General features: G+C 37.0%; 2 protein-coding genes and 1 non-coding gene across 3 annotated transcripts; 2 read left to right on the forward strand and 1 right to left on the reverse strand.

Annotated features, from left to right (window-relative positions):
• The first annotated feature begins 2,915 nt into the window (after positions 1-2,915).
• Positions 2,916-6,035, forward strand: LOC137728523 (phosphate permease PHO89-like). The gene is made up of 11 exons (XM_068467288.2): positions 2,916-3,065; positions 3,204-3,329; positions 3,618-3,687; positions 3,765-3,889; positions 4,061-4,276; positions 4,414-4,500; positions 4,595-5,053; positions 5,146-5,255; positions 5,334-5,439; positions 5,526-5,780; positions 5,910-6,035. The coding sequence occupies exons 1-11, from the start codon at positions 2,916-2,918 to the stop codon at positions 6,033-6,035; spliced, it is 1,830 nt and encodes a 609-aa protein (XP_068323389.2).
• Positions 6,036-7,382: 1,347 nt separating this feature from the next.
• Positions 7,383-13,196, forward strand: LOC137729768 (acetolactate synthase small subunit 2, chloroplastic). The gene is made up of 13 exons (XM_088678768.1): positions 7,383-7,415; positions 7,459-7,759; positions 8,833-9,046; positions 9,128-9,211; positions 9,550-9,618; positions 10,168-10,251; positions 10,775-10,927; positions 11,044-11,130; positions 11,316-11,420; positions 11,512-11,634; positions 12,040-12,192; positions 12,553-12,618; positions 12,735-13,196. Exons 2-13 carry the CDS (start codon positions 7,548-7,550, stop codon positions 12,816-12,818), a joined length of 1,434 nt encoding a protein of 477 aa, XP_088534894.1. The 5' UTR covers positions 7,383-7,415; positions 7,459-7,547; the 3' UTR covers positions 12,819-13,196.
• A 352-nt stretch (positions 13,197-13,548) lies between these two features.
• On the reverse strand, positions 13,549-13,622 carry TRNAI-AAU (transfer RNA isoleucine (anticodon AAU)). Its single transcript has one exon. It is a non-coding gene; the product is annotated as a tRNA-Ile (tRNA).
• Between the last annotated feature and the right edge of the window lie 724 nt (positions 13,623-14,346).

Here is a 14,346-nt window from a genome sequence, read left to right on the forward strand (position 1 = left end):
AGCGTACAATATTAGAATATGCCTTTGCCTTGCTTACCTAATTTTTACTGCATGGAGAAGGTGAGGAGGGTGAGTGTGGAATCCTTTGGAACAAGATGATATTGCTATACAATCAAGCCTCTAATATTATTTGTTGATACACTTTTTCATTTAGATTTTTAATCATAATAGGATCTTTCTGTTCAATTTATTAATTTTGAGTTCAAATCATACTTGTATTCAATTTACTGGTTTCGAGTTCAAATCCTTCCCTCATTTTAGTATCGTAAAATTTATTCAATCAAAAAATCTTTTGTATGCTCCTTCTTTATCAATCGTGTTTTTTTTTTACAAATTTTCTATCAATTGATTCAACTATTTATTCTTTGAGAAATACTAAGGGAATTATATCAAAAGTTGGACTCTCTGATTTTCTAGCACCTCATGTTTTTGACAAAATATTTTATAATTTTAGTACGTAAATTAACATTAAACTATAAAATAGTAGAAAATCTATAGAGAGGCCCATTTTTGAGTCCCTATCTTATTATTTTTCAATTGATCAACCTATATCGTCCTTCCATGTGACTTAACCTTGAAAATTCCTCCAACAACTTAGAATGAGGATCCTGGAAATCCTCTAATTACGTATGTTCATCGTATATCGTGCGATCAGAAATCATTGTAATTTCTTTATTTAAAATTAAATATAAATAGTATCTGACGAAAACTGACCGCATAATCCATAATGAACGGATGTGATTGGAGGATCTCCGAGATCCTCAATGAACATCTTATTGGCTCCGGTTCAAAATGTCTTATTTTAATATATTTTGACTTGGTTTTGCTTGAACAATAAGACATGATTTTGCTTAATTGATTATTAATTATAAAAATGAATGTGTGATGCTATTCCCATCCCAATGTCTTATCTTCCCACCCACATTTGAATGAATTTTTAATTACAAATTTGTCCATTTACAAAAAGACTAATAAGGACATTAATTATTTTGTTTTGCTTAATTTAAAAAAAAAAAAGGTTGGGCATGGGAGACGATTTGTCTACCATAAACCTTAACTCGTATTTTTATCTCCCATCATTCAGAGAAAGTAAAAAAAATAGCAATGGACTTAGAAGATGACTTTTCCATTGAAGATGTGGAAGATGATGCTTCTACGGAAGAGGTAGAAGATTATATATCCATTGAAAAGGTAGAAGAATAATTTGTGTGTAGGTCATTTGAATTTGTCCATCGTATTTTTAAAATTGTCGTTGTCAAATTCTTTTGAATTTGGATACCTTTGTCGTTTTCATTTGAATTTGCAGACCTTAGTGGTTTTCATTTACATATTATTTGTTATATTTTTTTAAGAGAGAATTTTATAATTTCATGTGTATGTATATTAAAGGTTATTTTGGAAATAATAGTGGGTGTGAAAATAACATTTTAATTTTTTAAACTTTTTAAGGTGGGTGGGATTATAACTTAAGTGAGAAAATAAGACAATAGAGTGGGTCTAGTAGCTCTCAAATGAAAATGAGTTGCTATCTGCACTCTAAAAATGTGAAAAATATAAAGAAAAAAGGGACATAGGATAATTTTTTTGAGGGTTATTATACAAAATGGTCCTTGAAATTTGCATGATCAATATAAATGGTCTATGAGATTGAAAATCAATAGAAATGATTGTCCACCATCAATGATTTTGGTCCTTCCGTTAAAAACGATTTTGGGCAATTTTCAAAGATTTGTAACTCAATCGTTTCTTAAACAAATTCGACCTATAATATATCAAAATGAAGATAGGAAAATGTAGAATAAGATTATATTATTTGAAAGCCCAATGGTTGCCGAAGATGGCCGAAAAATAGCCTGAAAGGTGACTGGTCCGAGGGAAAATTGGAAAACTCACCAGAAATTGGGTAAACTTTAAACGTTCATAACTTCTTTAATACTCAACCAAATCGAGTGATTCAAAAACGAAAATAATACTTCTTGACGAGACGAAGAGAATGGTACATTTTTCGAAGGATAACTCGCCGTGGTTTGGTCGGACAACGGCTCGAAAGTGGCTAACCATTTTCGAGTTAGCCACTTTCGAGAAGTTTTCCGGGAAAACGATGGTGAGTTAGCAGTAAAGAAAGATACCATTCCCTTTGTCTCGTTGAGAAGTATGATTTTCATCTTTGATTCACTCGATTTAGTTGAGTATTGAAGAAGTTATGAACGTTTAAAGTTTACTCAATTTCCGGGGAGTTTTCCAGTTTTTCCGCGGACCAGTCACCTTTCAGGCTATTTTCTGGGCATCTCCGGAAATCATTGGGCTTTCAAATGATATAATCTTGTTCTACACTTTCTTATCTTCATTTTGATATATTATGGGTCGAATTTGGTTAAGAATCGATTGAGTTACGAAGTTTTGAAAATTGCCCAAAGAGTTTTTAACGGAAGGACCAAAATCATGGATGGTGGACAATCTCAGAGACCATTTCTATTGATCATGCAAATCTCAGGGACCATTTTATATAATAACCCTTTTTTTTAAGGACTAATCACAATAACAGTACGAAAAGAATTGGACAAGTTTTTTCCTACCAATTTTAACCCACATAATAGAATAATTTCCAGGTAGCTGAAATGAAAGTGTCAAAGATGCTGTGGCCTAAAACTAAAATATTGGAGAGCAAAAAATAAAGAAGCAAAAATGTGCCTAGCCGTTTCCCAGCGAATGACAAGGAGAACGACACACACGTCCAAGTCAAAGAATTCCCACCGAAACAAGAAACACTACACAACATAAGAAAAAACAGCACAACCTATGCACTCTGGAGATTAATCCAATGTCACTAACAGTATCGATCACTAACCTATATGACATTACCATCCCTCTCCATGGCATAATTCTTACTAATGGAAACTCGAACGGACGAAAAAATGTCATCGGGGAACAATACTGGTCCGGTTGATATAGCCGTCAATGTTGTGCGGCAGTGGAAGGAGACCTATAGATGGATACCAATATTTGGAGCTGTTGCTGCAATTGCAGCGGCTTTTTTGACTGGTGGAAACAATCTTCCGGCTCCGGTTTGTGTTTTTATATTAGGGTTCATGTTCATAGCTATTGGCTACTCGCATTGTTTGCACATTTTCATGTTCATAGATATTTGATGGCCCATTTTATAGCATCTGAAATTTGTTTTTTGCTTGTTTGATGTTTATCAGTTTTCGACACCAATTGGGTCAGGGAGTTTGACACTTCTAAAGGCATTTGTTGTGGCTTGTGTGATCTACGTTCCTGGAGCAGCCTTTGCAAGTTGCGGCAGTTGTGTGAATGACTTGTTTTATGATGTATGGATTAAAACACTCTATGTTCCTCCAATTCAATTCTATTTTACCTCCAAAGAAATTGGTCGCTATAACATGAATTTTTCTGCAACGCGATTAACTGCACTTTTGAAATTGTGTATTTCATTCATATTATTGATAGTGTTGAAACTTCTGACCTTATAGTTGTCGACATGCGACGATATGATTGTCAATGTGTTTTCGATAAACTTAACTGAAAAAAAGTAGTTAACCGTACTCGTAAAAGCACTGCAACGTATAATTAGCTAATAGAGTTTTCTATATTCCCAGTTTCTCAAGGACAATCAACCAAGTGAAGGTTTCTTGATGTGGAGTATGGTAGTTGTTCTCATCACTGCAGGTATACTACAACACTAGCATGTTGCTGTATTCCATTTTTTGTATGTTAATTTTCTCATGCCTGTAATTTTTGGACAGCAATTTGGCTTGCTTTGGCTACATATTTGCAGCTGCCAGTCTCACCGCAGCAATCGATGCAAGGTGCCCTATTGGGAACTATACTTGTTACTGAAGGTTTTAGCTACATACCCTTGTGGAATAAGGTAATTAAGGAGGTATACAGATTCAATTGCTTAATTAGGACGTTGCACGCGAAAACTTTACAAGAGATTGAAAAATGAAAATGATTTCACTTCTTTTCGGTAACTCAACATTGCCTTGTCTTTTCGCTATATTTCTTTCGTTTCTTACTCTCGAGCAATTGTGAAATACAGAATGCAAATCACAATTTCAAAGGCGGAGGAATTCTTTGGATATTTCTTGAATGGACTGTGGCTCCACTCATTGCCTTCGCATGTGCACTCTTCCTCTTCAGCGTAATGAAGGCTTCTCTGCTTCGCCGTGAAAATGCAGAAAAATGGGTTCTTGTTTTTCTCCCATTTGCCTATGGAATATCTGCTGGACTGCTTTGCCTCTTTCTCATGTTTCAGGTAAATTTCCTCGAGTGCAATTAGTAGTAGAACATTATTATATATTACATTTTACTTGTCGATTTTCCGATGTGAGATTTTTTCTCCAACACCTTTATCTGCATCAATATCTTCCTTCTTTGTTGTCCATATGGCAGGTCATTCCGTCTATAACAGCAGTTCACAGTTGGGTTACCATTGCTGCAGTTGCCACGGCCGCCATGACTGGAGCACTATTATCTTTGGTAACATTTGTAACAAAATAAGAAATTTTTTTTTTTTTTAAACCTTCCTTGCCCATATTTATGTTCAACCTTAATTGGGATCTCTACTAAACAGGGTTTGGTGATTCCTTTGGCCATGAAGAAAGTCAATGTAGACAAAAATTACAAGACCAATAAGAGAAACATGTCTAAATCCATAGACCAAAAGTGCATCGAAAGCCAAGAACAAACATGCATTAGTACAAAATCTTTGGATGACGAAGCGCAGTTTGAAGAAGCCTTGAAAGATTTCATGCAGATGAGAGTCCTTGATACCGTGTACGAAGAAGAGGATGAGAGGAGCTGGGCTTCACCGGACTCAATAAAGGAACCCAAACCCGAACCTGCACCTGCTCATAGTCACTCAGTTTCTGAAGATCAGTCTAACACGGAGAAATCTAGGTCATTTAGGCAGTTGCTTGAGTCTTCGCCAAACCAGGGTCAATCAAGGCACTTTCACAAGATTGACAAAACAACACCCGTTGAGAAGGCCCTTTGGTTCATAAGAGGCTCATCCAAATCAGCTTTTCCTCATGTGAGTCCTATATATGTATTTTGTACTTGCCTGAATGTTCGGTCACATTACCTTATATTAAGTTAACACCTTGTGCTTATGTAATTGAATAGGCGAACGAGTATGATAGACAGACCCTTGTTCGCCATGCTCTAGCCGAAAAATATGATGATGTTGAAGGCTTGTTCATTTTCCCACAGATTATAGCTTCGTGTATCTTCGCGTAAGTTCATTTCTGCCATAAAAACAGAAATTCGTTTGATATAACGTATAGTGAAGATATTGACACATAGCATTGCAGGCTTGTTCAATCTGCTAATGAAGTAGCTGCCATTGTGAGTCCATATGGAGCTATTCTTGATGTATTTCAACACAGAGTGAAATACTCTGGAAATGGGGAATCCGTGGTGAGTTAACGACTGTATACAATCACGTGTCTACCTCTATTTTCCATATCTTATCGTCATGACCAATGAATATGAGATTCTTGTAGGAATCCGTCCATGTGAACTGGTGGTTTAAGGCGATTGGCGGATTTGGTGCAGCAGTTGGTTTCTTGATCTGTGGCAGGAGGCTGACACAGTGCCTAGGTGCGAAGCTCACTTATGTAAGCAACTCAAGAGGCTTAGCAGCACAACTGTCCACTGTGGCAGCAATGATTCTGGTTCATAAGATTAAGCTTCCGGTTTCAAGTGTTCATGTTTTTGTTGGATCGTTAGTAGGAGTTGGGGTCGCAGACGACGCTCGGGTAAGATTTTCTCCTATCTTCGAAATACAAATTCGTTTCTCTCATCACATTCCAAGAACATTTTGACGATAAGTTTTAGAAAAAACTTGACCGTCAGACCCTTAATATTTTCGTTTTTTTCCTCCTCAGAATGTTAACTGGAAGCTCCTGTTCAAGTTCATATGTGGGTGGGTGCTCACCATTATTTTTTGTACCGGGATTGCTTACGTGATCTTCTCGGTGTCTATACACTCCCCCGCCTATGTGGTGCCCTAAATCTGTCTCCAATTGTTCCATCAATAATCCATTTTGTTATTTTTTTCTTTTTTTTCGTTTTTTATCCTGTTCCTCTGTGTGTGTGTGCATATATATATTATTTTTGTTTTTTGATTTATAAAGCCGACATCACTTAGTGAGATACTACTTGTTGTTGTTGTTGTTAATGTGTAGCACTCAAGTAGTCAAATTTATGATTAGTCATTTTGGAAAACTTTTGTTTTTATATGTGACACATTTGTGTAATACATACACACATATTTTTTCAGTTTATCGGGGTATTTATTTACATTAATAAATACCACCCCAAGGTGTTTATTCGCAATTTATCAACATTAAGGACTGATTTATGTAGTGTGAATGTACCACCTCCATTATTTTTTACAAATTTTTTTTTGTGAAAAAGCATCATAAGTCAAATAAGTAAGCCCTTCTTTAAAGGCATTTCTACGACTTCACAACACCAATATAACTTCGCATAAGAATTGCGTTGTCGATTCTCCAACTTTTTCAGTTTTTGTCCAACATTTTCCTGTCCAAGTCATAAGATAATTGGTCAAAATAATTACTAAGCCACTTTCTAAAATAGATACAGGCATGTTGCTTCCTTAAGGCATTCAAAGAATTTCAATGACTTCATTGGCATTTCATGAAAGCTTATTTGAGCGGTAGTTAGGGCTTTCAAAAACTTTATATCGAGAGTGATTCACTTTAAATTATTGGAGTTTTAAACTATCCTCTTACCAATTCGTCTTCCATTGAACAAATTATGGAGTATATGAAATCATTGCTTCCCTTGATCACTGAGATCAGTTATACTTATGTTTGCTGCCAAGCTAACGGTGTAACCCACCACCTTGCCCGTTACAGCCTCACAGTCGAATCTCCTTGCATTTGAATGGACTCTCCTCCAAGATCTATTCTTGATCTACTCTTCGAAGATTGTAACCAAACTTAAGTCGGCTTTTGCCGCTCTTTTGTACTCTTTTCCTGGTTGAGCGCAAGTACTATCGTTTCCATGATTTTTTCTTTTTTTTTTCTTTGAGAGATCAAAGATACTAGAGCACGCTCTTGTGTTTGTGCAATTTTAGTGAAGTAGATATTTTGTAATATACCAAAAAAGAAGTTAGACAGATTAGTCCACAATGTTTTACTAAAAAAAATGATTAGTCCAATTGCTAATTATGTTTAGGTTTTCATGAAACACGTTTGATCATTGTGTGGCGAAATGCCGTCGTTGATTTGCATCAACAACCGTTCATCAAAGAGATTCAGAATCTCACGTGGCGAAAGGCCATCGTCGATTAGCATCAACAGTCACCGTTCATCAAAGAGATTCAGAATCTCTCACGTGCCAAAATTTGCCAAATGGGTCCCGAGGTCTTCTTTCTTTAATATCTCTGGTCGCCAAATGGGTCCCGAGGTCTTCTTTCTTTAATATCTCTGGTCGCTCCTTCTGCTTCTCTCTCTTCATAAGACATTGTCGAGTCCCTCTCTCCAAACAACCCACCAATGGCGGCTGTGTCATCACCATTCTCCACTTCACTAGTGGCCCAGAAACCGAGTTTCCCAGAGGATTTCCGGCATGGGTTTTCCACAAGCTTCGATCTTGGCCGCCAGCGGCCGCTCGTATGGAAGAGTTCCGAGCTGAAGAAGCTGGTGGTCTCTGCTAGCACTGGCAATGCTGTTTCTGTCAGTGATTTTGTGCCTTCATTGACTTCTAAGTGAGTATTTTTCGTGATTAAATTTGCTTTTTTTCCCCTCTAATTTACGTTTCGACTCTTTCTGGGTTTGCTTTGCATGCGATAAAGCTTTCATTTTTTGGTAATTTTGTGCACTTTTTGGTTGAAATTTACTTGCTTTGTTTCTTGGGTTGAGCTGAATATTTGTGGGGTTTTTGTTATTTCAGCCGCTGGATTAAGTGCTTTTGCATAGAACTGTTTTCACATTGTTATTTTTGTCTTTATTTATTAATATTTAGCGAGTAACATAAATTTTGTTTTCATCATTTGGTAATTGGTTTTGATAATTTAATTGTTCCAACCAATCTTTTTTTTTTTTTTTAAGTTCGGGTAAATCGACTTTGATGGTGACACATCCAAATTTATATTTACTGTTCAAATTTTGAACTTTGGTTAAAAAGAGTGTAACTTTGAAGCATGGATATGGATACAACACAATACGGTGATACGTAAAATCTTTAAAAACGAAAATACTATACATCATGGATACGACAATAGAACTATATAATTTGAAACATATTTTAACATGAAAACATTCAAATTCAAGTTCATTCAAGTGTGGGAGTTATATTCCTTGTTTCAATTAGAGGCAAGCTCTTTGTATCCATCAACTTTCAACTAAATCTTTGTTTCCTATTAAATTCTCCTCTTAATTTCTCATTTGAATGTGTATCGGTATCCTAAAAGCCGAGTACATGTATCCGGCGAGAATCTGGAGTATACGAGGAGTATTGTATCCGATGAAGTATCGGATACAAGATACACGACCAAACTAAAGTATCCGTGCTCTCAGTGTACCAAGGGAGTGAAAAACTGATGTGGGAGTTATACTTTCATGGCAAGTGTAGCAAAAGTAAAAGATATAGGCGATGGCTGTGTCAATGAGGCATAATTAGTTCATCATTTCTAAAGCTTTTGTAGCGATGACTCGGAATCCCAGGTCATGGGCCTGGAAGACTATTTTCCTTTTTTGTCATGAAAGTGCAAGAAATTTTTATCTGGAAAGACTTCAGGGTGATTTCAAGTTTTCAATTCTGATTCTATAATCATTTCAGGGTAAAACGCCATACTATTTCAGTGTTTGTTGGGGATGAGAGTGGAATCATAAACCGAATAGCAGGGGTTTTCGCCAGGAGGGGTTACAATATCGAGTCTCTTGCTGTTGGTTTGAACAAGGACAAGGCTCTCTTTACCATAGTTGTGTCTGGAACTGAAAAGGTGTTGCGGCAGGTTGTTGAACAGCTCAACAAGTTGGTGAACGTGATAAGGGTTAGTGGACGTCTTTAGTACTTCGTGTAAAACCTTTTGGTAGTTTCTGCATTATCTTCACTTATAATTCTGCTTTATCAGGTCGAAGACATCTCAAGGGAGGCACAAGTAGAACGTGAACTGATGCTTATCAAACTTAATGCAGATCCAAGTACCCGTGCAGAGGTAAATTTTTGGATCATCCAACCAATATTTGGGTAGACCTCTTCCTTTTGATACGTCTAAATGATCTACCCCTAAGAATAATCGTCTGTAATATGTGGTTTTAATAAATCGCGTATAATTCTCTATAGATTATGCCAAAATGTAATTTTTGCCACTGAACATGTTGATTTTTTATACATCTTGGGTTGAATTCTATTGTATATTTGTTGTAGGTGATAATTCTTCGAATTAAACCGGAGTTAACTTCTCATTTGATGGTTATCAACACTGATTAAGATGCTCTTTTATCATTTTAGTTGTCATTTTACCTGATCTTGTTTGTGCGCTCTGATTTTCAGATAATGTGGTTAGTGGACATCTTCAGAGCAAAAATTGTTGATATCTCTGAACAGTCACTGACAGTTGAGGTGAATTTTAATGCTTATGCCTCCTTTAGTTGTTGCAGTTCGTTGCTATGAGCGTATGACTCTCTGCTTGGATGTGTTCATTTTAACACTTATACTTAATGTATGTTCCAGTTTATATCTTAGTGCCCAGGTGCCCAAAAACTTACAGTTGATTAGTTTGTTGAAAATTTATGTGGAGGATACATTCTGATTAATGAGGCAAAAATCATTGCAGTTTGCTATACTACAAGAGAATACACTAGTTCTTGTTGATTGTGGTAAAAGGCAATTATATTGTTTATTTGTTTTCTTACTTTCTCTGATAAAAACAGTGCAGCGGTTCATGAATTTTGTTTATAATGTGATTTAACCTACTCCATGAGCATATGGTGTCGTTTAGTCGTTTAGCTTGCTCAACTTACATTTGTAAATCTTGGAAATTTTATGAGTGGCTTTAGCCAATATCCTCTTGCTATACAAAGAGTGTTCCAACTTGCAATTTCCTTTATGGCCTCTTATAGTCATATTGGTACCAAATCCATCTATGCTTACAAAATCAGTTCATCTCAGGTTACTGGGGACCCTGGGAAGGTGGTTGCTGTTCAAAGAAACTTAAGCAAGTTTGGAATCAAAGAACTTGCTAGAACTGGAAAGGCAAGTTCTATATTTTGCATTCTGATGTTTATGCATGTACAAAAATGTCCATTTTTGCATGTGTTAATGGCTGCAACCATCTTAAACAACGCATGCAATGAGTCATATGTGTAGGATATCCAATAATTAAACAGTTCATGAGTGGCCAAAGAACTTGAACTGTCAAGATGTTCACAACTAACAATTTGAAATAGTATTCCCAATCAGGAAGATACTTATTGTTGGCATGGAGATGCTAAGACAATTTTCTATGGGAGTTGAACATCGTTGTGCACTAGCATTGATGAGTAATGGATGATATTTGTCAACCGGTTCCTTTGTTCTTATATCCCATAATTCTTGATTTCTCTGTTGCATATGTTCTCCCAAAATGCATTTTGAACTTGCAATCAACGATGCAAATTAAGTTAGGGTGGTCATGTAACCCATCTAGATGTTGACGCACTTTTTTTTTTCCCTTCAATCTTTTATACGTTATGCAAGTATCATCTAAGTGAGGCGTTCAATTTGACTCGTCCGACAGATTGCTTTGAGACGAGAAAAGATGGGTGCAACAGCTCCTTTCTGGAGATTTTCTGCAGATTCTTATCCAGATCTTGAGAAGTCCACGTCTGAGGGTGCTCTTGCAGTGAAAGCAAATCGTACGCTCAATGGTGATGCTGGTACTGCCTCAAGGGTATGTAAAATCATTAACTGTTATCATTTACAATGACAACATGTATGTGCACAACTTTTACTCTTGCCTTTGCCATTTTGGATTGAACATAAGCGAACCTCATTTCATTCTTGCAGGGTGACGTTTATCCTGTGGAGCCCTATGATGACTTCCGTTTGAATAAAGTTCTTGAAGCGCATTGGGGTGTTCTCTACGATGAAGATGTAAGTTTCTTTACAATAATCAAATCACATTGTGTTTCACTTAAGTCCAAATATTGCCTTGTATGAGACGTACAAGGTGGAAAAATTGATATATCTGCTTAGGAAGTACTCTTTATTCATGTTTGCTTTACTCTACAAACCAATGCCATTGAAACCTAACCTGTGCCGTTCATTCTAATATGCAGTCAAGTGGCGTTCGATCGCACACTTTGTCTATGATTGTAAATGACTATCCTGGAGTTCTAAACACAGTTACTGGAGTCCTGTCCCGAAGAGGTTATAACATTCAGGTTTGTTGATTCTGACCTGCGCTCACTTTTTATGTTTGGTTTTCTTGGACCTTTGCTCATGTGATTATTGGATTTCATTTCACACTTCTAGAGCCTAGCTGTGGGGCCCGCTGAAATGGAGGGGCTTTCTCGCATTACAACAGTTGTTCCCGGTACAGATGATTCAATATCCAAGTTGGTTCAGCAACTCCACAAGTTGATAGATCTTCATGAGGTGAGGGTTGCAATGTTCAAATATGCAAATTAAAAAATGTATTGAAAAGCTCGTACGCACTTGAAACTCTGCATTTCCGATTCTAATCACTTTTTGCAAGTCAAATGCCATTGTTTCGGTCGCAATCTGGTCGATGTGGTAGGTTGGGGTTGATGACTAAATATAAAGTAGTTCTATATACCAGGATCTTTTTTTCCCCTCTCCATATTTCGATTAATCAAAATCTGCTCCTCAGTTATCTGTCAGTCATCAATAATAGGCAGCCTTGATAATAAGATCCTTACCGAATTCAACATTGATGAGTTAATGAGTGTTCATTTTGAGATGATGAAGTTTTTCCAAGGTTAATCACAAAATAAGATTTGTTCATGCCTTCATGGATGATAACGCTGGTTGTTCCTCCAGGTTCGGGATATTAGTCACTTACCATTTGCTGAGCGAGAGTTGATGTTGATAAAGATTGCTGTGAACACTACTGCTAGAAGGGATGTTCTTGATATTGCCAGCATTTTCCGTGCCAAAGCTGTTGATGTATCCGATCATACAATTACCCTTGAGGTTGAGGCTTTTTCCCGCACTCCTATTATTTGTATACTTTCACAAATAATCTAGAAGCAAGATAGTTGTTCTTGCTTTCTTTTGGTCCTTGGAATTTGAACCAATATTCATCTCCCTGAGAAAGACTAATAGCAATAGATGGTGATTCCATTGATGGATTCTCAAATACAGAACAAGAATTTGTGAGTTTCTGTCATTTTTAGACACCGCGTCCTTGTGAAGTTACTAGGCTTACGGTATCTGTTGAGAAGTTCTACCTCCAAACAGGATCAATGTCACCGTGGTTCCTGTATTTAGTTGTACTAATGAATGCGGTTATCGCTAATCTTACTAATACGATCTACTCATGATTGTTTTCAGCTGACTGGTGATTTAAATAAGATGGTTGCACTGCAGAAGTTACTAGAGCCCTATGGGATTTGCGAGGTCTGTCTTCTCATTCTTTTATTGGTCTTGTACTGAACAACTAACTAGCATACAAATTTCAGGTTTCCACATGAGCTTTGGTCCTCATATCTTAACATTGTTTTTCCTCCTTGAAGGTTGCGCGGACTGGGAGGGTGGCGTTGCAGCGGGAGTCTGGTGTGGATTCCACATATCTCCGTGGATACCCCCTTCCGTTGTAATGCTGGGTTCCTCGCCCATATCCTATCTTGGCTGGCCAGGTTATGTGAGCTTTCTGCCGTCCATTTTGACGAGCTCACTTGTGACTAGCTTTGTTCATATGGTAAGGAATAAAATGCAGTTCGGCTGTTAGGCCTAAAGAAAGAGTGAATCAACCAACGTCTTCTTTTGGAGATCATTGATAAACCCTGGATAGAAGATCCAACTCCCACGAACCCTGTGTTGGTAAGCCGGTGTTTTACCCGGGAAGCAATGTATGGAGGTTAAATTAAGAAATTAGAGTGTGTCAGTCAGTGTTTAAGGCTTAGGTTATTAAATTTATGTTGTATCAGTGTAACAAGCACATGTATGTTTGTAATACACGTTAGCTCTTGTTCTTCCTTGCAGAGAAATCAGCAGATCAAATTCTTCAATGGGGGTAACGAACGAATCGAGGCTTTCAGCGACTATTCCCTGATTGTTCATTACCCCAAAAAACTGTACCAAAAACTCTAAAAGTCAAGAGAAAAAATGGCAACCCCCGAAGAGCTGTGCTTGTCAAATCCCGAATGAATAGCTGATTCGACTTTGCTCTCCATGCCGGAGAAATATACTGAAACGCAACGACGGTAACCTGAAAGTACAACCTCAAAATCATAGAGCACCGAGCAGAAGCTAAAAACGTAGCTCGCTTCTAAAAGGCAAATCCAGACGGAGAGAACGAAAAAAGAACGAACTTCATTGAAAAAAAAGTGGCCCATACAGGTCTCGAACCTGTGACCTTCGCGTTATTAGCACGACGCTCTAACCAGCTGAGCTAATAGGCCAGCTGACATTCTCTTCGGTTTAGGTTTATTTATTCTATGAGGTTTTGGAAATAACGCGTTAGAAATTTCCAAATTTGTCACTTAATTATTAAATCATACAATTGCAACCCTTTTGATTAGAAAGTCTACTAAAGCTTGTCCACTGGATAAGATCTGATCGATGGTTTTGGGTAGTTGGGTTGGTTGGTTGTTGCTGCTAGTGCTTCGATTGGTTGCATTCTAATCTCCAAACGCATGTGATGCATGAAATATTCTTTGTTAAATCAGCCCTCTTTCTTGAATTATTGGTTTCAAAAAAGCCTCTCATCAACTCATCCCAAAAGCACTTCTATCTTCAAAAGTCCACTTCAATTACGAATCAAATCAATTTGTAATATTTGTCCCTACCATATATGAAACAACAAAAAGAAGGATGGGTACTCAAAAAAGTATGTAATAGGAGGATAGCCACACTTAGCAACTTTTTTCAAAAGTGATATTCTAAGAGCTTGCTTTCACGAAACGTGGAGCTCAATCTATCAGCAAAACCATTGCATTTACCTTTCTCGTGAAAAATAGTGGGAGCTAATTTCAAAACCGAAATGATGGTAGTAGGATGCTGAAATCTTATCAATGACAAAATCATGATTAAGAAATGCACATCGACTAGTATATTATTGTGAAAGATGAGCTTTTATATATATAGGCTAAATTCAGTGTCAAAAGTTACAACAAGAACATGAAC

Source organism: Pyrus communis, chromosome 10 (assembly GCF_041283825.1).
Source record: "Pyrus communis isolate YQ-2024b chromosome 10, ASM4128382v1, whole genome shotgun sequence".
Classification (NCBI taxonomy): domain Eukaryota; kingdom Viridiplantae; phylum Streptophyta; class Magnoliopsida; order Rosales; family Rosaceae; genus Pyrus; species Pyrus communis.

Excerpts from the sequence above, each read along its gene's own strand:
- LOC137728523 (XM_068467288.2), top strand. The coding sequence starts at position 2,916 with ATGTCATCGGGGAACAATACTGGTCCGGTTGATATAGCCGTCAATGTT. Across the intron at positions 3,688-3,764 it reads AGTTGTTCTCATCACTGCAG|CAATTTGGCTTGCTTTGGCT; the intron begins GTATACTACAAC and ends ATTTTTGGACAG. Across the intron at positions 5,256-5,333 it reads ATAGCTTCGTGTATCTTCGC|GCTTGTTCAATCTGCTAATG; the intron begins GTAAGTTCATTT and ends ATAGCATTGCAG.
- LOC137729768 (XM_088678768.1), top strand. The coding sequence starts at position 7,548 with ATGGCGGCTGTGTCATCACCATTCTCCACTTCACTAGTGGCCCAGAAA. Across the intron at positions 9,047-9,127 it reads AGTTGGTGAACGTGATAAGG|GTCGAAGACATCTCAAGGGA; the intron begins GTTAGTGGACGT and ends CTGCTTTATCAG. Across the intron at positions 12,193-12,552 it reads ATCATACAATTACCCTTGAG|CTGACTGGTGATTTAAATAA; the intron begins GTTGAGGCTTTT and ends GATTGTTTTCAG.